Source organism: Cupressus sempervirens, chromosome 8 (assembly GCF_028749045.1).
Source record: "Cupressus sempervirens isolate cs-2001-9-10 chromosome 8, ASM2874904v1, whole genome shotgun sequence".
Taxonomy (NCBI): domain Eukaryota; kingdom Viridiplantae; phylum Streptophyta; class Pinopsida; order Cupressales; family Cupressaceae; genus Cupressus; species Cupressus sempervirens.
This window is the reverse complement of record NC_143125.1, coordinates 822540151-822565576: the sequence shown is the minus strand read 5'-3', so window position 1 is coordinate 822565576 and position 25426 is coordinate 822540151. Positions and strand designations below refer to the sequence as shown.

General features: G+C 32.0%; 1 protein-coding gene across 3 annotated transcripts in view; it reads right to left on the bottom strand.

Moving 5' to 3' along the window:
* The window catches only part of LOC149544928 (PRA1 family protein A2-like), a 29462-nt gene extending 21361 nt beyond the window's left edge, over positions 1–8101 (bottom strand). For all 3 annotated transcript variants that reach the window (XM_089795469.1, XM_089795471.1, XM_089795472.1), the window contains exons 1-3: positions 7796–8101; positions 4306–4346; positions 4103–4181 (exon numbers count right to left, since the gene is read on the bottom strand). In XM_089795469.1, the coding sequence (XP_089651595.1) occupies positions 4103–4181; positions 4306–4346; positions 7796–7953 (278 nt within the window). In that variant the 5' untranslated portion in view covers positions 7954–8101. The remainder of the gene's footprint in view (positions 1–4102; positions 4182–4305; positions 4347–7795) is intronic.
* Positions 8102–25426: the final 17325 nt, after the last annotated feature.

Here is a 25426-nt window from a genome sequence, read left to right as displayed (position 1 = left end):
GTGCGGGCGTGTTTTATTGTTGGATCGATTGGATAATAAATCAGATTATATTTAAACCAAAAAATTGCCCTTTCAAAACAACAAAAACATTAAAAAGTCAAACTTTTTTGGTTGCACACCCAAACTCGCTCCAAATTCCTCCTGGGCTCTTCTGTCAACTACAAAATTCGCTCAAATTAGTCTAGAGTCCGAAAAAGAGAATCCACAGGTAATTCATCAGAGAGATGACAAATTTGACAAGAACCGGAACCAACTTCGAATTAGCTACGAATCGAATTTGTATGCTGAGGGGCGAATATGGTAACTTAGGTGGTTAGTATAGTGTAACCACTATTTTCATCCATAGTGCAATGCTTTTCCCTTGAATTCTCATGGGTATCAAGGAGAGCTTCCCAAGCCTGTTCTGAGCAATTCTAAAGGATCATGGTCTTGAGGACAGTTGTATTTAGAAAAAATCTCTGAAGTTGTTTTCAAAAGAGAAGCAATGCTGATGGAAAATAGTATTCAAAAGAATCATTTGAGTTGCACCAGGAGTCGGGCAATGATCACTGAAAATCCAAATGTTAAGAGGTGTAACGCGCAATGTACTGCATATATAAATAGATTATCTCTGTTAAAGACCTTGGCAGAAGAATATCTGTAGCAGTGCATGCATAAAACATGTTTGCGTGGATGAGTAGTCAGCAGGATCTGATATGTTCAAAAGCGTGTTTCAAAATTGGGCAAGTACATGTCTGTGTTCAATACTAAAATGCATGCTTTTGTGTGGCATGAAAATAAATTGTTATAAAAATGTGTTCAGTTTTACAGGCAAAAGTCATTCAAAGAATGAGTACAAGGTTCTTTAGGAAAGAATAAATAGATACAAGCTGAAGAACACACAGAGGCCATGCAAGGAAACAATCAGAGCAAAGCAGGAAAAATTATCAATTTTTTTGTTCAGAAGTTCATGATAAACTAACATTTGAAGGATCATACAGTCCAGGATTAGCAGCCTATACCAAGAAAACAGATTGCAGCCCATATTAATAATAAAACTAGGCATTTAAATAAGAATTATACATAAGAGCATTTTATTATAGTAGCCAACAGAGAAAACTTATTAGGCCAATGAAGGTTAGATATCATGGCAAATCATTATAGAGCTCAACTTAGATGCATTATTAGGCTGACTAATATTAATGATGGCGACTTGCTTACAGAGGCCAACTAAAGGATATGATGGCCAGGATACCAAAAAAGGAATGGGAGAAGAGAATCAAATCAAATCATAAGAAAGGCCAAAATACTTACAATACAAACTACAAATATTTTGGACTTGCAGTGCTAATTGCGTATTGTAGTACGGGCTTCCATACATAATAGATAATTCTGTACATCTGCATACCTCTGATTTAATATGCATTTCAAGATATTCTGTCATAGCATCATAGATATATATCTGAATCAGGAATACTCAAATATAGGAAAAATGTATAAGATGATATGTATTTCTGTAGTTTATGACTGCTGTAAGCAGCCATGCTAAGAAAAATGAGGGATTACAAGCAGGGGAATGGTGATGGGTCACCTTCAAGGCACGCCACCTCATGGTATATGACCAGGGAGTCCCATGGGTGTAAAGTCCCCTTTCTAAAAAAGATTAAAAAATAAATAGTAATTATGTTAATCTTGATAGTAAGAAAATTCCAAAGGAGCGTCAAGAAGAAAGTGAAAATGAGAAAAGAGAGAGATCTTATGAGAGATTTTTCAAAGCTTAAGCCATGATTAATATTCAACCTTTTAATGGTGCAACAAGTGGTAAGAAGTTGGATCAATGGCTGTCTAACATGAACATATATTTTAATCTCAAAGTCAATATATCTCATATTTTAAAGAAAAGTTTTCCTTGTTGCTCTTAACATGGTATTGTGAGTTGGGGACATTTCATGAAATTTAGAAAAGCTGTAACCAATCTCCACATAAGAGAATTCTAAGCAGTCACTAAGAAAACAATTTCATGAAGGGTGAAGTGGTCTACTTCAGGCAAAACATGGATGAAGTGTTCAAGAGTTTAACAGTATGTTAAGGAGAAGAACAGTACAGTTGAAAAGGGATTTCATGGGGTGAGATGAGATAAAATAGATTTATTGATGTCCAACAAGAGATCACGAGGGTCTAAGGGACTGGAAAGCATACAGAGAGAAAACTGCCAACAGCAGGAAAACCAAACAGTGTCCACAAGAAGAACAAGACAAGAAAACAAAAGAACAAGAACCAAGAGGGACAAACCACCAAACTACTCCTCACAGGCGAGAAGTACTCAAGAACTGAGGGGTACCATCCAAGACAAGGGTAGGTCCCCTGGCTGCCTCAAAGTCCAAGGCAAGAGAAGTGCTGATGAAAACTGAAATACATATTTGGACAACTGAAAAGACTTATCCTAAAGGTTAAACCTCCAGACATACATGAGGCATGCACAAATGCACTAACTAGAGTCGAACATGAAGGGGAAGACCACCAAGGTGAAGAGCAGCACCCCATTTGTAAGAAGAATAAAAATTATAACCAGAGCAAAGGCAAGAAAAATGTCATTACTGCAGTCAAACCCAAAGGCAAGAGCAAAGGCAAGTTTCATTGCCAATGAGAGAGATGGACATACAAGAGAAAGACGTTGCAAGTTGCATTCAAAGTTGGCACCTTCATGGATATAGGAGGAGAATGACAATAACTTCACCTTCGTGCGAAAGGGAGACAACTTGATTGCAAGAGAGAAATTGATTAGATTATCTTGTGCCATGATTACAGGGATGCTGGTCTGGAGAAAGTTAGTTCTCCTTGTGAAATTGAGTTCAGTAGGGCATTTGTTTGACTCAGATTTGCAGTCAAATATCATTTCTTAGTAATTGATTAATGAACTTGGTTTGAAGATTGAAGATCATCCTCACATCCATTAGAGTGTTTGAAGCAAGAGTGGATATCTACATTACAAAGCAATGTAAGTTGATTTTGAGGCTCAATACAGATTTTAAAGATGGAAGTGTAGAGTTTAGAGATGTGTAGTGTTGGTTGATGTAATTTCTTCAGATCTATATGGTATAATTTTTGGTAGCCCCTCTTCATCGCAAGTGCTATATATTTTCGAAGAAGAGATCAGTATATGCTCTGTTTGAATGAGAGAATTTTTATGTTGCAAAGTCCAAGATCACTATACAAAGTAGTTCATCAGTCAAAAAATTAAACAATGCTAAATAGGAAGACTATTCTCATTTTCTTTAATAATTAAGAAGAAGGTAGGAAATGAACTCAGAGTTGTGTCTTAAGCCTACATGGTGTCATTCTTGTGGAAAGGGTGCACATGGATATCAATTCTCACCTTCTAATGCATGTTGTGATCAACTGCCTCTCAGTTTTAGGGATGTTTTGCCAGGACAGTCCAAGGAAGAGTTGAAAATTGTCGTATATAAGGTCCACACATCTACAAATTCTATTGTTGAGGTTCAGAAAACACATCTTGTATGCAGGGGAAACCAAAGGAACCAAGCACCAATCATGAACAAAATCAACACCAACATGTAGTTGTGTATGTGTCTCCAAATGGGACCATGTTTGGGGTGCTTGGGCAGAAGAAATGTTCAAGAATCAATCATCATTCTGACAGGAGTTCTTTATTACAGGTTTTCGGAGAAGCGGGATTGCAAAGGCATTCTTGGAGAGGAATTGTTCCGAGGAGGCATGAGGGGAAGTTTTTCTTACATGTGATGTCAATTGTTGGGGATCAAAGCCTCTTGACTGGGAGGTGTAAACAATAAAATGGATTATAGTTGGGTCAAACAATATTCTACAGTTGTTGCAGGTTGAATATTGTTACCATGGATCATCTTAATGTTGCAAGACACAGATTATCCTGCTGTAAAATGCTGAGGTAATTTTTGGCAGTATAAGATATTGAGTTTAATAAATATTTCTCTAGATGACACGAATAAAAAAGTTTAACATAATACTTTCCTCGTGTTATCTAACCATCGACTCAAACCCCACAAATAATCATCAAACAAAATGGAAAATGCAGAGAATCCAATATGGATCAGTGTTATAGCATAGCCCCTAAAGATCCTATTACCTATCATTAAAAAGTGCAATACTGAAGCCTGCCAGAATAGCAGCCAAAAGCGCAAGGGGATTCCTCACAAAAGCCAACCCTGTAGCCAATAAATCATGTCCAAAGTTATGTCATGACAAATTGATTTTATGACAGAAATGAGCCCAATATATGAATCATGACAGATTGGCAAAACCAGAAATATCAATATTTACTGTACTTACCAAGAACAAATGTTATAATTATGAAATAGTTGGTGCGATAGCTGCACATCAAATTTAAACAGCATATTAAATCAATAATGTTCAATAATAACCTCCCAAAATAAAAAAGCAGTACCTACATAAGGTATCTTTTTGAGGTAAAAATATAAAATGGCAATTTGCAAGCACAATTTGCTGTGCTACAATAATCATCTCTAAACATGCAATCTTAATGCTAAAAAGAAAATCATATGTTCTAGCTACTGACACTGGCTATCAGCCAAAATTTAAAAATGATTGACCTTTGACTCTTCCCTCATTTCTTCTCCAGTTACAAAAAAAAATCCAAAGCTAGCAAAAGAAAAATCACATGTACACACTCATCCATCAAACATCCATATAAATCACCTAAAATATATGTCCCAAGGTTGGAGTTCATTTCATGTTCTTGTTCCCAAAAATAAAATTCAGATGGAATTTGGCAAGGAAAAATTCAAAAAAACCATGATTGAATTCAAATAATATATAAATAAATCCACAAAATTTACCAAAATAAATAAACCTTAGTAGATACATTATATATTAATGATTAAAAATCTAAAACAGATATTTTAATAAATTTAGTTTTAATGTATTATATAAGGTAAAGTTAAATAAAACAATGTTGATACATTTAAACATGTTAAATTTTATAAAAAATGAAGTAAAATAAAGACGAAATGTATCACATTATATTATCAATAAAATTTATTAGCTTGTCAATGCATCAAGGGGCAAACTGTGTAAAATATATTAGCCTGTCAATAATCCACTATGCCAAAAATATATTACAGTTCTTTCCAACATTTCTTGTATCTGGAATGCTCCACTCCCCTGGTTCTTTCATTGACATGCTCCCTGCATCTTGTCAGGCTATGGTGTACTCAATAACTGCCAACTGGTATTTTGTATTCCCAAAGATGTCTTGAACTGAATATTATTTAATTCATAATTTTAATAATATGGACGTCCTTGCAGGTAATAGGGAAAAAATTAAAATGCTGTCTTATTAATTGGTCTACTCCACCACAGGGTTCCTGAGATTGAATTTCAAAAGGGCTTCAAGAGAACCCTGGCCTTGCTGATGTTGGCGCAGTGATAAGGGATCTGGCTTTTCTGGGTCTGAAGACTGAATCAATTTTTTCTGGGTCGTCTGAAGACTGAGAATGAGGTGGAATGCCAGGCAGCTGTAGCTAGCATATCTCTACCAAGATCTTCCAGGTGTGAGTAGTTTTGATGCCAAAGATGGTTCAACTAGTCTTATTACAGAGTTGAAAATGTCTCAGTGCCCAAACTAGACATTAGATAGCCTTCTAGAAGAATTTTTCTCCTCTGTAATGACTTTGAGGACATATTCATTGTTCATTGCTTTCAAGATGTTAACAGAGCCACAGACCTTCTAGCCAATATGGGTATTAACTATTGGGCAGATGCCTTTAATGTTGCTTGTAGTACTCATATAACCTCTTGGGAAGGCCTAGGCAAATTTATTGTTAGTGCAAGGCCTCCTTGAAAGATGTTTTGATAGGAGATGGTTGGCTATCAGTATCGTCACATGTTGTGTAATAATTAGTCTGTATCCTGGGATTTAATGTTCTTGTGTGGTAGGCTTAGCTCACATAGTAATGCATGATTTGATCCCTGGGTATTTACTGCATGTAGATCTCCTTTTTCATATATGGTGTGTGGCAGAGTGCTTTGTAGGTTTCTTTCAGGGGTTGGTTTGTTGCTTAGAATGGCTTTTGTGTTTTTAAAACGGTTGCATTTGGTTATCAATGAGGTCGACATGTGCCTGTTCTGGTGCTATGATGGCTCATTTGCATTCTTCTTCAGTGTGCAGGTATCCTTTTCATTGACAAAAGGTATCTAATTTGTAGACTACAGAAAAATCTTAGATCTCCATATGCTGTCTTTAAATTTCATCGGGAGTATTCCCCGTCCTAAAGAATAGCAGACATCGGGTTGACTCATTCCTGGGCTTTCACTTTAGCAGAATTATTTGCTAGACTCGATGAAATGATCCCTAGCATAGAGGTGCAGTCTAGAGTTTACGACAACTTCTTGTTCCCACCATCAATTAAGTTGGAGGACTGTTTTCCAGGGCAATCTAGATGAAATTGCTATTGCTGGGAATTTGGATGTTCAGGGCACAAATCCAGAATCGGCTACATTAAAAGAAGAAATTCAGGTGATGAGAAATGACAATGAAAATCTGCCAAGACTCTGCAGCGAAATTGGGAAACAGTATAATAACTTTCAGTTCCACAAAGGCATGGCACTCAAGAGGTTCTGAGCAAGTTCACAATTCCTTCTTTGAAGGGTAGCATTCTACAAAAGACCGTGCAGCATCCAGAGGTTAGTCTTGAGAAGAAGAGTCCAGCTCTTGATATTCAAGGGTTTACCTTCCCAAGCCACCAAGTCAGGTGGCAGCGACTGCAAAAGGATGGACTGAAAGAGTCAAGTAGGAGGCTGACGGTTATGGAGGTTTAGATGTTGCAATTAGTGCTGGTAAGAAGACTGTGGGGTCCTTATAGGGCTTCTTCAATCAGTATATTGGCAGTTACATTTTTCTGTTTCTTTTTGCCTGTAAGCAAGCCTCGTTGTGTGCGTTTAGATGTAATAGCACTCCCTCCTGCACAGATTCTATGTTTTTCCTTTTGGAAAGGTATTTCTATGATTGTGTTACCTATGGATGTTTATGAATCTTGCTTTCTTAGGCAGTGACCCCCATAGAACTCCCTCTTATATTATCTTTATAAATTTGTACAAAAACGAGTGATAAAAATTCACAAACAAGATATGTAAAATCACAGCTTTTTTATTCAGCTTACTAAAGAGAAACTGGATAACATAAAACTTGTTCCACATATGTGAGTGGAAATATGAAATATACAATTGAATAGAACATACAAATCCAATATTATTCCAGGTAGACGTACGAAAAATACTCAATTCAAAACTGTACAAATATATGCAATTCCAAATTGTTCAAACATATGGGAGGGGGATAATAATGATTATTTTAAGTTCATTTTTTGTAGCAGGGCTCGCATTTGACACCGATGAGAAAAACAGGCAACAACTCAATATGCCGCAGATAGTAAAATCAAAGCATTTTAATTTTTTAACTTTCTAGAAGAGTTTGCATTTGGCACAAAATTGTACAAAGATGTTCAATTCAAAATTATACAAAAAATGCAAAATACAAAATCTCAAAATAAGGAACAGGAAAAGCGAGCATTTTTTAATGTTTTAAGTTCCTCGAAGAAATTGCATTCCGAGCTGCGGCAGAACAAACAGAATACAAAACCTCTTTCTCCAGATACATGTATAAGAACACGCAAACATAATTGTACAATAATACGCAATGCAAGAACGCCCAACAGTTCTCGATAAACAATCATATTAACATTAGATTCAAAATCGGCAAACAAGAAACAGAAAAATGGAGGCATTTTTGTTTCAAACTTACTAGTATAGATTGCATTTGGCGCGGCTGTTCCATTTAGAGAAACTGCGAGGGACAGTAAACCTGGAAAAGAATTCATTCAAAGGGCGCGGAGGGGAGGTCCAATCCACTTCCTGAAGGGCATCCACCAGATCTTCCACCGTAACGTTCCCCCAATCCATTTTGAGTCACTTTCTTTGGCCTGATTTTCGAAATAACTTCAGCGATCGAACCAGGTAATCGAAGCCCTGACGTGTGATTCAAGAAAATAAATTACAGAAACCCTTGGAATTCGAGGAGCCAGGAATGGAGGCTTGCAGCTTCGTTTTCGAAAATGATACGTATAATTTGTTGGTATATTTAGCTTCGGTTATTTGTTAAAGTACAAATTACAAGTTATGTCTGTAGGTGCCGTGCGAAATGTTTTTTCGGCCTTTTTTTTGGTTCTGTTTGTGTGGGGTGATTCTATGATTTGAAACCAACGTTATACTCATTCTCTTTCGTTGTAAAAGGCTTACACCTTCTATTGATATTTATATTTATTAACTAGTACCCAAAGGAGCAAGGGGTACGCTCATAGTGACAAAAGGAACAATTTTATATAAAAAGTTTGTGTACACACATTATTAGGCATATAATATAAAGCGAAGTAAACTGAAAAAGGTTGAAAATAAAATTAAACATTGTTAATTTGAAATAGGTTAATTTAGGCATTCTTAAATTCATATACATTTATTATAAAACTAAAAGAAATGTAATAGCGGAATACAAAAAATAAAGATAGTTCAATTGGTATGTGTTTTTCCCACAAACTAAATTATATAGGAGGAAAAATAGTAGACACTTTTTTGTTTGCAAGTTTAATATATTGTATGCAGAACAAGTTAATGGCTAGATTGTTTCTGGAACACGAAAAAATGGATTTCGAAGAAATATGATTTGTATCATGATAATGAAAAACAAAACAACTTTATTCAAAAGGGGTAGAGGACATTGAAATGATTAAATGTATCCAATTAAATAGTGATGAAGGAAAAATACCTAGATTCATGTATAATAAGGGAAAGGATGAGTTGCGTAACTTTTTGCACTATAGTTAGAGTTGTTTCAATCAAGACTCTTCCTTTTGTCTGATAGATATATATATATATATATATATATATATATATATATATATATATATATATATATATATATATATAAAATTTTTCATTCTTGAATATTGATCAAAGGACCATGGTGGTTCTGTATGAAGGTTGTGTAGTGATTTAACTCTGGATTGCATAAAATTGTAGTTGATGTGCTCTTTAGATTTAGTTTGGGCCTATTTAATTTACTCTTTAAGAAATAAAATTTTTAAGGTTTGTGAGGGTAAAGATAGACTATGGGATAGGGAGGTAACCTAGTAATTGAGCATCCTAATTTCACACTTCTAAAATCTTATGTAAAAATTTCAAATCGCTCCAAAATATTTAGAATATATTATTTAGCAAGTCATATACTTGTTACAAAGGTTTGTGGTCGACATTATTAGATAGATTCCATATTAACATGCTTTTTGTTGAAGCATTCAGAATGACTATGTTTGCAACTATTCCTAACATCATGGAGACTTAGTTTACTATAGACAATCTAAGGCCTTGAAATGATAGAATTGCTTGGATACAAAGTCACAAATGGATAAAAATGAGGGATAAAGATTGATTAAGTAAATCATTCAAATGGAAGTGCAAAATAGAGTCATTTTGATTGTGAATCATGACCGGTTTCCTTTCTTTAGGTTCCCAATGAGTATGTGCTTGTATCCTCAGCCACCCTCAGCTCGTGTAAGATAAAACTCATCCATTTGAACTGAGATTACTTTTCTAGATGTAGATTCAAAATGAGTTTCAAGAATATTAAACAAAGGATGAATCCTACGAGGATTCATTCAACATTCTACACATAAAACCTTGTCTTGATAACTTGTGGTTGTTCAAATGCCCAAATACAACATAATTGTTCTTTTGTCATTAGGCATGATTTCTTCAAACAAGCCAAATTATATTTAATATGTTATTGTACCTACAAATATGATATGTTTTGTTTTATACACTATTTTCCTACTCAAATAATAAACATGGGTATCTATCTATCTATCTATATATGCCATGTAGTCCAAATAAAATAGTTGATTTATTATTTGAATCAATATGAGTTTCAACATAAATCCCCACATGAAAGCAAACAATGTCATGTTTTACATCTATAAATCTAGTTTACATGGGCTCTTAATGAACAACCTATTTGATTTATCTTATGAGGTTGCTTTGGTGATATGGAAGTGTTGAGCCAATTAATGCATAGTTTGGTTTGGATGATTTATGAGACTTGGAGTTTCTTTTATTTCTTTTACATTAGCATTAGTAATAAATTAAAATCATATAAATGACAATATGATTAAACTATAAAATTTCTATATTTACATAAGTAAATTCTAATCTTTTTATAGCTATATTGATCAATGTCAAGTAAAATTCATTGGCTCTTCTTTCATGAGCAATGGTTTGGAAAAACCCATCTCTCAAAAGAATGAATGTAGCACTTGGCACTTATTGCATCTAGGTGGTGCTGACAAAGGTGAAGAATTAGGTCTTCCCAAAAGATCATCCATCCCAACACAATATTAAAATATTAGACATTTACAATAATAATATCGACATCATTAACAATAACCATAATTTTTACTTATTATCAAATTTCTTCTCCAAATAAAAGAAGTCCCCCTAAATAAACCAATCCAAAAGAAAAAGGAATGAATAACTACCTTCATCCCATTCTTGTCTAAATTACCTTGTATTACATGGTGGAAATCTAATTTCTAATCTATTAAATAGACAAAAGATTTAAAAGTTCTTAAAAAGTCATTCAAACTACTATTCAATACTTCATAACTTATAAAATCGAATACAATTTTCCTTTTGATTATTTTTTATATGGTCTAAATTAAACAAAAGTTTGAGTTACAACAATGAGAGGACTTTTCATTACTTTTTATCTATAATTATGTTGAAGTATTGTACTCTTGGTAGTTTAAGATCTTTGTAGAATTTTATACTACACATATAAATGTGTAATTTTCATATATTGTTTTTAATGTATTCAACATTCTACACATAAAAACTTGTCTTGATAAGTTGTGATTGTTCAAACACTCAAATACAACATAACTGTTCTTTTGTTATTAGGCATGATTTCTTCAATTGAGCCAAATTATATTTAATATGTTCTTGTAGCTACAAAAATGGTATATTTTGTTTTATACACTATTTTCCTACTCAAATAATAAACATGGGTATCATGTGTTATTTTAATTATAATTCTAATATAACCTATTTCTATTTTTATATATATGCCATGTAGTCCAAATAAAATAGTTGATTTATTATTTGAAATAATATGAGTTTCATCATAAATCCCCACATGAAAGCAAACAATGTCATGTTTTACATCTATAAATCTAGTTTACATGGGCTCTTAATGAACAACCTATTTGATTTACCTTATGAGGTTGCTTTAGCGATATGGAAGTGTTAAGCCAATTAATGCATAGTTTGGTTTGGATGATTTATGACTTGGAGTTTCTTTTATTTCTTTTACATTAGCATTAATAATAAATTAAAAATCATATAAATTATAATATGATTGAAAAATAAAATTTCTATATTTACATAAGTAAATTCTAATCTTTTTATAGCTATATTGATCAATGTCAAGTAAAATTCATTGGCTCTTCTTTCATGAGTAGTGGTTTGGAAAACCCCATCTCTCAAAAGAATGAATGTAGCACTTAGCACTTATTGCATCTAGGTGGTGCTCACAAAGGTGAAGAATTAGGTCTTCCCCAAAGATCACCCATCCCAACACAATATTAAAATATTACACATTTACACTAATCATCTCAAATCCTTAACAATAACAAGAATTTTTACTTGCTATCAAATTTCTTCTCCAAATAAAAGAAGTCCTTCTAATTAAACCAATCCAAAAGAAAAGGAATGGATAACTACCTTCACCCTATTCTTGTCTAAATTACCTTGTATTACATGATGGAAATCTAATTTCTAATCTTATTAAATAGACAAAAGAATTAAAAGTTCTTAAAAAGTCATTCAAACTACTACTCAATATTTTATATCTTATAAAATCAAATACAATTTTCCTTTTGCTTGTTTTTTATATAATCTAAATTATCTGAAAGATTCTTGTAATGTCCCCTGCTTCTAGAATAAAATTTAATAATAACTAATAAACATAATTTAATAAATATAAAATAATATAAATCAAATATAATATACTTTAAACTATACTATTAAGATAAGAAAGGAATAATATATAAAATAAAATAATTAATGAATATGATAATCATCTATGATAATATATATCATTATAAACAAAGATATTACAATTTACTAATTCCAAATTTTAGGAAAATAATAATAATAATAAAGAACTATTAAAAATAATTAAATAACGATGAATAATAGAAATCGATTATAAGGTAGTGATATATACTCAAACTAATTCCAAACATGATAAGAAGTCTAGAAACCACTTTATTTAATCTTAAAAAGGTACGAGCAAAGATGATAGGTAGTTTTGGGACGTGTGTTTCTTTATGTGACTTCTCAATTATAAAAGGATTTGTAAAATTAAGAAATGGGGATTGAGATTGAATACTTTATTCTTATTCACTTCCCGATGTCATATCCACTCTGTTTAAATATATAAGAACAGAAGTAATGTGTAAGGATGCAGAGATAAAGGATATTCATTGGATTGTGCATCCATAAATTATAGACTTCATATAACAAATGCAGCAAGGGAGATTATGAACAAAACAAAACGTAGCCATCCACATGAATCAGTTCCCTCTACTCAACAATGAATAAATATATGCAACAATTTATATTGAACAGAACTCCATCAATCTGCTAAAAGCATTGACATTTAATGATTAAAAGTAAGAACTGAAAGAGATTTGTGTAAAAGAAATCATTAGTACTGGAACCAACTAATATACATGATGTCGAATAAGAGAATGACATAGAAAGGGAAAATGTAGAAGGAAGATAGAACCAACAATGAACAATAAGGGAGGAATCATGGTACAAAATAGAAAGGGGAGCAAAGAAAAGGAAGCATATATTATAGTACACGCGACTATTATACTGTAGCCAGAGAATTCTACCAAGCAGATATTTACCGGCCGCTTCCAGTATTATATGATAGTCACATGCTATAATAGAAACAGTGAAACATAAGCATGCTCAAGAGTACAAAGTGAGATTCTCCCACATCTCCTTGCTAAATTGATTAACGTCAAATGCCAAAAGTTTCACTCTGATTAGTCTACCCATCATTTTGTCTTATGCTTTCAACAATTTTATAATGTACACATTTTCTTATGGAGGATTCAGACCTATGAGGCAATCCAGTTGGGCACAAAGTACACATTTAAGTATAGATATGATACAAGATCTGTACTATTTACTGTAATCAGATCAAACAGTTGGATGTGTTCGATGCTACATTTATTGAAAATTGTAAACCACTTAGAAAAATCATTACTTGTTTTTAAGTGTCAGACAGGTTTAAGTGCAATGTTCACCTATAATAGTCTATTGACTAAATATATAATAATATTATTAATATATTAATATATTACATAGACTATGGGCAGAGCTTGTCTACTATTAACGGCTTGTTGGTGAAGAAATTAATTCTACCAACATGGAATAGGTAATTCAAGCCATGTAAGAGTATTAAAACAAAGAAAACCAGAAATGATTTTATCTTGTCAATTTTCCAGATTTCTTTGTTAAAACAGATATTTGAGAAACTCCTGCAAAAAAAAACTTATTGTATTTAAGTTTTAACCAAGCAGACTATATGAGAACACAATACAGAGGTTTGCATGTGAATTCAGACCTCTAGAAACAATCTACAAATTATAACGTATCAGCCAATATAGATAAATATGCAAGGATAAAGACGTCAACAGTAGTCCTGAAGCATATTGTGGGTTAAATTAATTCAAGCAAAGGAAAGTTACTAGAATCAAGTCGTAATGATTTGGAGTATTATTCGACCCCCATTTTCTTCTTGTCATAGGAGTAACAAAACCCTTCGTTGATGGTGTAATATGTTTGGTAGACAAAGTGGGAAAGACTACAAAGCTCTTAGGTTCAGTCATTGGGCTAGCCTTTTACTTTCACAAAAGTTCTTGTGACGAATCTTCCCTATGAAGGAAGGGCTTGAATTCATATATATATATATAGGTCAAACATTGATCAAATTAAGTGTAGGAAAAAGCTAAGCTTTTAATTTAAATCAATAAGTTGAGTTTAGAAGAGAGGCAACCATGTAGAAGGTTGTAGTTAAAGAGGGGTGTAAAACGGTCAAAAAAAAATTATATCATTGGTTCTATCTACCTTCTACATTTTTTTGAAACTTTGACCTATCGAATTTTTATTTTTTAATATAATTTTTACATGTAATACATTAAATTGTTGTTTCTACCTTCCTTCTAATTTTTTTCTTTCTATGTCATTCTCTTATTCGACATCATGTATATTAGTTGGTTCTAGTACTAATGATTGAGGGAATGTCGATAATGTTATTATCCACCATGATATTTTTAGTCCCATTGCTACTCTCGCTAACCCCCAACTTAGTTTTACTATGAATATCCAATAGAGAAAAATGTGGAGGATCAAGCCAATCAGAGAGATTAGTTTGCTTTGCGCCTAAAGAAACTTTTGGGTTGGGAAATAAATTGCAAATGCAAGGAGTTGGGGAAGCATCCAAATGCAAAATTTCTAGGTAACTTGAGAAATCTCTTCAAATTGTCCAAATGCCTTGAGTATTGGCCCAACAAATATGTAAAGAGGAGTAAGTGCAATTGTTGTGGCTATGGAAACAATCCAAGATCTTTGCATATACACACTCAGCATATGAATATCCCCTGTTCCAAAAGCCTTCCCACATAATATCTCCAATGCATTGCTCATTCTCATCTATAAGGGGAAAGAAAAACACATAAGAAACAATAGATGCCACAACTTCAACAATGGCTACCCAAATAAAAAATATTGGCTTCAACATTTTATCAACTTGACTATTGACCCAATTAATGAAAAGTTTGTATTCTAATTTACCATCATTCCCATTTTCAGGCCTCCAATAACTGCATCATTGATGGTAACTATAGCAAGTTCGATGTTGCCAATGTGCCCAACAAATGCCTGGGTTATAGCACCTAGAGAATAGAAACATAAAGAAGTAAAAATTATGGGGCCAATGATGTACTAGAGTTTCTTGGATTCCAACCAAATTTTATCAATTAAAGAGTGATGGTTGGATTTGTGATTGCAATTCTCTACTACTATATCTTGCTTGGTTTTCAGTAGACTAGATTTAATGGAATCTGACTCCATTTCCAAGTGCCACAAAATTTCTCCAGGTGAAGAATTAAAAGATGTATATCGCCTGTTATAAAGCTACTGGACTTTGCACCTGCTTCTACCTTGAATGGCAAGCAACATGCTTGATCAAAGTCCTGGTCCCAAGTCATAATCTGTGTAGCTCGAAATATTAACATAGACATTCCTGTCAAAATATAAGTGACCCTAATCTCTCTATGATAAATTGCAGGCTAAAAGCCATGACTAAAGTAACACAATATTTAAGCAGTGTTAACAATGATGTTATTTTTTGTTCCCAAGGCATTAACTCAGGGAACCCTTCTTTTCTCCCAATTTTCAAAGATACTATCATTCAGGCTGCCATTAACCATATAATCACAAACCAAAAATTTTTGTACTTCAATGTTAGCCCTTGGAAACACAAAATCCTAATATGTTGTAGAATTGTCTATTTGTCTTTTACTATAAAATATTTAGTTTAATCTGATGTATAATTTGATTCCATTGCATAAAGGAAATTTGGAAATTTGATTTGATTTATAGAAAATTTGAGTGGATATTCAGAGATTTGTTTCTACAAATAGTTTTTAGGGAGAAAAAAATCATCTAATGGTAGGTGGTTTTGGTGTCAGACAAGTTTGGATGAGATCCCCACCTATGATAACCTATTGGCTAATTAGCAAATTATCATTGAGTGCAATGGTTATGGATATGGAGGGACCATTCAAATGTGAATTTTAAATTGAATCAAAGGAAGATATATGGACTAATATTATCTCATAGTTAGAACAATCTAAAAAAATAGTATTATTTTTAGGAATAATAATTTGGTTAGAATTTAGGAAAAATAAGTCTCCAGAAATGTGAACATTGTTTAGTGAATTTATTTATACAAACTTCGAGTATTTGTAATGCTAATAGTTAGAACATGGAAATGATAAGTTTGTGAGAAATAAAATAAATATTAAGAAATATAGAAACAATATGTCTAACATTTATCTATATAAAGTGCAAATAAAATTGCCCAACTTTCTAAATCAAACTGTTTCAAGTAAGAACCCTTTACAATAAGTTTCCAAATTATGTCATATAAGTTGGGCAAACAACATAAATGAGAGTATAATACAAATAAGAAAGAAATAATAATTTGTATTGTTGTATAAGTAGAGGAATAGGTAAATAAAAATACATATGGAGTATTAATGAGAATATGTCAAATAGAATCTAGATATCTAGATTTGAAATTCTTTTGTATATTTGTACTAAAAAAATGAACTCAACATTTTATAATTTCAATTGATATTTTAAAATTAGATTTTATTATTTTTTCTTAAAACTTCTAATTTAGATGGTCTAAAGACTTCATTACCTTCAAATGAGAATTATAAGGTTGAAGTATTAATATATAATTTTACTATACATAGTATTTTTCAAATATATCTCTATAAATCATAAGAGGAACTAGATTTAGGTGCTATTATTATTGTACATATCATTGATTTCATCACAAATAGATGTTTTCTTGAATAAAATATATCTAATGAACTTTGGTGATTGTTGCTTTCAATTAATAATTGAAGAAAATTTAAAATCTTTTTTTATAAATTATAATTTAGCTATAACTAAAATAACTATCTTCTTACATCAAACAAAATTAGAAAAAAGAAAAAGAAAATTTTAAATATAAGTTTACTTCAAACAGAAACTTATAATGATCCAAAGTATAAAAATGGCAACTCCAATTTTAATGAAATTGTGATAGAATGAAATGAAATAATAATAATAAATAATCTCCATTAAAAATGGATTACAAAAAAATGGCTCTGCTAAGAATCTTGAACACATTAGCGAATCCAGAAAAATCACAATTTTTGAAAACAAATTACGCATAAAGTTTTCTCCTGACTACTAACAAATATGAAATTCTTCAAAATTTATCTCAGTCACAACCCTCCAAGCAAGGAAAATCAGGTTATGAAAATTCCCAAAAGGACATTTCTAGAAGCAATGACCCTAATTCACATAAACTGAAAGTGAACAATCATGGTCTTATTGCAAAAGATAACTGAATAGGGATAGGAAAGCAACTGAAGGAAGATAGACCAAGAAAGGGTTTCATTTAGAATGTCCCCCCAGAGAAAACAAAGGCAACAACAAAGAAGCATAATGACATATTCATAACCCTAGTTAGATTACATAATATCAAAAATTTAGAAACCCTAAAAAATAGGGAAGCATTGGCTCAGGGAAACATAGCGAAACCAACAAAAGAATTAGGAAACAAATGGAATTTGGTAAGTAAGCATAAGAATAGGTTGAAACCTTCAATAGAATCAGGAATAGATCAGACATATGAGGAAAATATAGTAGGAGTAAGTGATGAAATTTGAGCCAAGAAACAATTAGAGCATTTTCCTGTACTAAGTATCCCCAATTTCCAAAACCCCTCACTAACCAAAGTACATCTGAAACTAGAGTAGAAGAGCTTAGTGAAAACCCTAGGGTAATTAAGCCTTCAAAAATTTCCATAGCAAATAGTGTTCCTATTGGCTTGAATCGATCCACATATATTCCAAATCTCAAAAAGAAACCCTTTAATCTCAATCAACTAGCTAAAAACCCAGAGGCCTATATTCCTCCCCATAGGGAATTTGCAAAGAATAGCCCTAAACATAACAATCTAGATTCTAATTTTGCATTTATCACCATCAAAACTAGTTCAAGTGTTCTAAATCTGAACATGCCCAAAAATATTCAAATCATCAGTGATGAATTCGGTGAGAATAGATGGAGTGAATGTCAAGTGTTGGATGTATTTGCATATTGGAATGGACCCCAAGAGAAATTTCATCAACTAGTAAAATAGCTAAAAGAATTATGCAAAGAATAGGTAAGTATCTCTACTTTTTCTAAGTGTTTATTGTATTTACATTGTCAAAATAGAGAAACAAGGAATGAATTTATTTTAGAATCGTATTTCCTTTTCAAGGGACATTTTGTAAAAGTTATAGCTTGGATACCCAATTGCAATAAGCAAAGTTTAAAAAAATACATAGCTCCGTCTTGGTATATTTGTCAAAGCCTTCCTCCAAAACTAAATCAAATGCAAATAGTAGGGTAATCTTATAGGAATTGATCCTAACTATAAAAAAACTAACAACATTAGTTTTCTCTTAAATACAAAACTAGGTCTAAGAGAAACCGTATCTAAAAAGATTATCACAAATAGATCCATTTATAATCTCACTCTAACAAGATATGTAGGGGAAATTGAATGTATCATAAGAATCCATCCAAATAATACTAGTGAGCAGATAAACATAGCCTAAAACCTTAAAGAAATCCTTAACATAATGTATCAACTTAAGAATAATTTGGATACTAAAATTAGAAAGGAATCAGAGAGTCAAAAGAGGGACAATAAGGACAACATTTAGAGTAAGGACAATACGAAATTAAAGTTATTAGCAGGAGGAACTAGAGTTATGGAACTAGCCGAGTCAAATAGAATGCCAAAATAGAATTCACTTAATGATAGGAATAAGGAATGAGAGAAAGTTGAGAGATTAGAAGAGATTGTAATATCCAAAAGTAATGAACAAATGAATAACAAAATCAATGGCTTTAATCAATTTATTCTCTGTTAGCAAGAAGATAGTTTTATTCAGAAGTTGAATTTCAGTTTGGAAAGGTTTCATAAAATCAGACATAATTTGTTATTAACTTAGAATAACATTGAAGATCAAATAACTTTGGGAGAAATAATACATAAAGAACGTGATAATCAAATCCAAAAATTAGAGTGTTAAAATTATAGGAAATCCAAGAAAAAATTATAATTGGCAAAAAAAAAGGGGATTTTAAAAGAATAGAAGAATACAACACCCAAGATAAGGGTCAAAATGTAGAAATAAGGTTAGAAAAGTAGTTGGAAAGTGGATATTGCAGATTAGATCTTATAAATATTCATAAAGTCTCACTAGGCAGCAGTAACAAGGTAGTGAAACATAGTACAAACATAGAGCAACAAATAGTTAATGAGAAAGGAGGAAGACAAATAAGAGGAAGGGAAAATAAAAATACAAAGGAATTATAGGTTAAAGAAGGAAATCTTCTAGAAGAAGGGAAGGAAAACAACAAGATGATTTATAGCTCAAAATCAAGGGAAATGAATGGATCATCATCAAAATTTATAAGTAACCAAAAAGATCAGTTAACAGAAACCTAGAAGGAGGAACAAACTCAACTAGATTACATCCCCCTAGCATCTTCAAAACATTGGGTGAACAATACAATTTGAAAGAGAGTTAAGAATAGAACACACAAATTTTGGCACTCTGGCTAATTGCAAATATCTCTTTGGAGATGAGTAAAATGAATCTTATTAGAATAAAGTTAAGACTAATAATGAGGATCACAATATTCCAATTGAAATATAATCTTTTATAAAGGAAATAGAATCAATAAGTATAGAAGGGCAATGAAATAGTAAAGCGAGAGTAAAATTAGGAAAATGAACGAGATTGCAGTCAAACATGGGAGAAGTTTGGGCTAATAAATATTACAGAATAGGACATAGAAGAGGAGAAGGAATCTAAATCTGGAGATCGACTAGAAGAAGAGATGAATATAGAACTAGACATTGGGGAGCATTTAGTTAAAGAAATGGAAGAAGAAGAAACAATAATTGAAGATACATTGAATTGTACAATCAAAGGAAATGTACAAAGTGTATTAATAACCTAAGCATCTCAATCAATAAAGAGGGTAATATAGGTGCCAAATTGTGGGAATCAAAAGATAAAAAGAGGAAGGAAAACCTCAATATAATCTAGAAATGTATTAGGTCAAGCAAATAATTAGAAAAATCTCAATGAGGTTTTGAATGTAGGGAAGGGGAAGTTCCTTTCGACAGAGCCATGAAGAATACTACTTGGAATGCTAGGGGTCTCAATGATCCTAGCAAAAAGTGCATGTTGAAGCACAACTTAATTTTATTTGAATAAAAAATAATGGTAGTCCAAGAGACCAAACTAAACAAATAAGAAGGTATTAAACTAGAAAGAAAATGCGTAATTGGAAAATGGAACTAAGTGAGTCAAATGGAGCCTCGAAGGGAATTGGAATCATATGGAATCCTAGGAAAGTTTATTTCATAAGATTAGTCTCAGCCAAGAATTGAATGGGTGGTCAAATCAAAAGCTATAGACATAATCTTCAAATAAATCTTAGTAATGTATATGGCCCTACCCAAACATCTGATAAAAAAGACTTGCAGAAGGAAATTAATAGATTTATTGAAGCTCGTGCAATAGCAAAACTAGAAGAAAAATATGGTGGATCGTCGATTTTATCTCAGGTGGCAACAGATTTCAAGGAGTGAATTAAGGAAAACAATGTAATGGATATAACTACTAGCAATGGAGTATATACATTGAATAATAGAAGACTCAGATTATATAATATAGTAGAAAAGATTTGATAGATTTTTATTTAAAGGAGACCTTAGCAGGATACACACAGCCCGTCAATCCTTCATATTGCCTAATGTTGGTTTAGATCATTTCCCAATTAGAATAGAGTTTGTAGACTCAATTGAACCTACAAGAAATCCATTCAAATACAAGAAAAAAAAAAGGTGGTTTCTAGATAGCAAATTTATGGAGAATATTAAGTGATGGTGCAATGAATGCTCATTTAAAGGTTCTAAAATGTATTATTTCATATCCAAACTTAAATACCTCAAAGAAAATATCTTAAAATGGAACAAAATACACTTTAATAATATATTTAAAGAAAAATTAGACAATGAAGATGAATTGAATAATTTAAATGAAGAAGTAATGAAAAAATTTCTTTAAAAATGGCGAGAAAAGTAGAGAAAGTGAAAAAAATAGTCTATAGTGAAAATATATTTTGCACAAATCATAAAATTCCCCACAGCAAAGGCAAAGCAATAAAACAAAGCTGCCCCAACAACACAATAACAGCAACACGAGCTTCTTCAAGTTTGATAACAAAAAAACTGAGCAAAAGGCAAGCCCACCCCTACATTCCAATTAGTAACAAATTCCAAGCACTTATAGATGGCAACCAAAAGAATAATTCATTCTGAGACATGGTTAAAATGAACGAAGCAAGGAATGAGGAAATTAAAGCTATACATCATACCCAAAGCTCGAAACCTATAGACAAAGATGAATGACAACTAGTAACCTTGAGCAGAAACAGGTAGAGGCAAGCAACCTAGATAATCACAATCAAAAAAATAGAGAAAAAAAAAATTGTGAATGCACAAATTTTCCTCCAGGAAAAAGAGAGAAATATTTAGGTACAAGAAAATTAGCCACAACCCAATATAGACATGAAGGGGAGAGATGTAAATCATTAGATACTCAAACCCTCCAAAATCTTAGAGGCTAACAACATCCCACTAGGTCAAATCCAACAACAAGTGACAAAAGAAAAAGAAGTTAGGACACCCACACAAAATCAGAGCTAGGCATTTATGTATACTAGAGTAGACCTAAAAAGTATCTAACCAAACTATCAAGTAAATTAGCAAAGATTGGAAGCCATCAGGTAAGTATCAACAACTACTCAAAAGCATCCCTTTTTATTCAATGCAAAAATAAGGCAATTAGGAATAGATTATTTGCAATCTCAAATGGTATATATAGAGGATTTATAGTTAATTTTTTGGCTTGGGAACCTAATTGGAATGAAGAAAAAATTAAGAAATTGCCCATCTGAATAGAAGGGGAAAATTTCCCACCTAAAATCAAACACCTTCAAACATTAATTGAAATTGGTAATTCATTAGGGTATTTTCTAGGAATATAAGTTGGATATAACCAAAGTAGCAATATTAAAGTTTTAATAGAAACAAAGGAAGGGAAGAAGGATGCAATAACAAAAAAATTAATAACAAATAGATCCATTTATAATCTTGAATTTACAAAGTATGAAGAGAAGGCAACAGTAATCATTAAGCCCAATCTCTATATTGATTACGAAATGTCAAATATAAAAGAAGTAATCAATAGCATAAAGACAAACAAAAAGAATGAAAAAGTAAATAAACCAAAGAATTCTATGGAAGAGAAAGAAGGAGACAACAAGGGTAAGTAGGAAAGCCAGAAAGCAAAAACAAAAAAAATTGATCAGCAAAAACTATCAATAGAAATAGATAAATAAAACACAGATTATGGATCCAAGGGGAGAAATGAGGTAAAAGAAAAATAGGAGGAAGAACTTAAAAATACATATATTAGAATATCTAAATTAAAAGAATGTAGGTTTTTCCAAGCAAAGAATAGAGGGTTGAAAGAAACAATAGGCACTATATAGGAACTAAAAAGAATGAATCATGATTTTTTACTTCTTCAGAATGATATCGAGGACCAAGTTGAGATTAGTAAGCAATACCATATTTAGCATGGGGATGTAACAACAATAGTAGAGTAGGGAAAAATAGAAAAAGTACCAGATGTATACAAACCATCAAGGGAGTCTACAAAAGAAATGGAAAAGGAAACCAATATCTACCAACAATAGGAAAAGAGAGATCAAAACAATTAAGACAAAGAAATAGAAAATTTAGTCAATCAAGAAAACAATCAAGAACATGATGAATTAGTTTGCCAAAATTCAAAGATTCAGAAGGATAAAAGTATAATACCACCAGTAGATTCAACACAATGGAGTAATATCACAATTAGAAAGAAATCAAAGAAAAAGAGCTACAAAATTTGGCAAACACCTACAAATGGGAAAGACATTTTTGGAGAAGAAATGGATCTAGAACATAGTGGAGCAGACCAAAATTTGATTCCCCCAAAAGTAGCAACTATTATAATCCAAGGGACAATGAACTATCCCCTACATGTAGGAGATAAATAAAAAACAAAGCAGAATCTTGGGAATAGTCAAAATTGGGAAGAGTTTCGAATAATGGATAATGTAGACAACAATCAGGAAAAAGAAAAGAGTGACAAAGTATTAGAGCAAGAGATTAATGAAGAGGATAATACTCTAGTTGAGTAAATAATCAAAGAATTGATAGATGAGGATGAAGACCAAGGAGAAGGTGTTGTTCTTATTGATAGGCATAACAACACAATAAACTTGGGACTATGTATCAACTAGGAAGGATTCAACACCCCAAAATGTGACAAACAAAAAAATAAAAGAGGAAGGAAATCACTTAAGGAATTAAGAGCAGCGGATGGACAAGTAAAGGAGTAGAAAAAATATTTGAAGTCCTAAATATAGGGAAGGGGAAGAACCTTCCCAACAAACAATGAGGATCATAACATGGAATGTTAGGGGCCTAAATGCCCCTAGCAAGAAAATATTGCTAAAACATAATCTTAACCTTTTTTGATTCAGACATCATTCTGCTACAAGAAACCAAGTTAAATAAAGAAGGAGACAAGTTAAGCAAAATATTAGGTAAATGGAAAGCAAAAATAACTATATCTAATGGTGCCTGAGGAGGCATGGGAATCTTATGGAACTCTAGAACAATAGGAATCAACACCATTGTATCTAGTAGTAATTGGATGGGAAGCAAGGCAACTAACAATAGACACAGTATGTAGTTTATTATAATAAATGTCTATGGACCAACTCAAACAATTGATAAGAAAAAAGTATGTGAAGAAATCAACACTTTTATAAGAATGTACCCTAATGATAACATGGTAATTGGTGGAGACTTTAATGTTATCTTGGACATTAAAGAGAAATTTGGAGGTTCTCAAATAATAATCAAAGAAATGTTAGATATTAAGGAATGGATCACGAAAAACAAGTTGATAGAGATACCAACCAACAATGGAATCTGTACCTTGAATAATAGAAGAAAAAATTTCAACTAGATAGGTTTTTCTTCAAAGGAGAACTAGCAGATATGGATCTAAATGTTACAACAAATATTTAGCCTATAGCAGGCTTGATCACTATCTTGTTAAAATAGAATTCAAAGAACCTAATAAACCTAATAGGAACCCGTTTAAATGTGAGAAAATGTGGTTTCTAGACAATAACTTTATGGAAAATATAAAACAATGGTGGGTAGAAGGAAAGTTCATAGTATCCAAAATGTACTATTTTATATCAAAATTAAAATTCCTTAAAGAATTTTTTTTGAAATGGAATAAAACACACTTCAATAACATCTTTGAAGAAAAATTAGACATCGAAGAAAAGCTCGAGAATCTAAATAATGAAGTACTAAAAAATGGAATGGATATTGAAAAATTCAATACAGAAAAATAATTATTAGCTAAACAAAAAGTACTTTTAGAAAAAGAATAAATTTTTTGGAGACAAAAATCTGGGAAAAAATGGCTTGAAGAAAGCAACACAAATACAAAATTCTTTCATAATAGTACTGTTCTCAATAGATCTATCAATACTATCAAACAAATCAAAGATTCAAAAGATAATGTGGTAGAAGACCCAAACAATTATGATTACTCATATCATGGCAAACAAAAAAAAAGTTTTACTAAACACCCCTAAAGTGAAGACTAATGATGATAACTTAGCTTTGAACAAACCCTTCATGATAGAAGAGATTAAATCAATCCTTTTTAATCTTAGCCTAGATAAATCTCTAGGGTCAGATGCTTTCCATGCATTTTTCTTTCAAAAATGTTGGGACATCCTGGGAGAAGAATTATGGACTGCAATAGAAGCAATAAGAAATGGAGGTTCCATTCTAACTAAAATCAATCACACCTTTTTAGCTTTAATACCCAAAAAGACTATAGTGGAATTACCTTCAGATTTCAAGCCAATAGCACTCTGCAACACTATTTACAAAATTTACTTCAAAGCTTTAGCAAATAGAACTAAAAACTTACTACCTAAAATTATCTCAGAAGAACAAACTGGCTTTGTCCCAAGTAGATCTATTCTATATGGAATTTCTATAATTTAGGAAACTATACATTCAATAATCAATAATAAAGAAGCATGTATGTTTATGAAATTAGATATTGAAAAAGCTTATGATGTAGTTGATTGGAGATTCCTATGTGAATGCCTAGAAGATTTTGGTTTCTCACGAAGATGGATAAATGGTATCTTTAATTGCATCTCCACACCTAAGATATCATTGTTAATCAATGGAACTCCTGAAGGTTTTTTTAACATATCTAGAGGAATTCAGCAAGGAGAC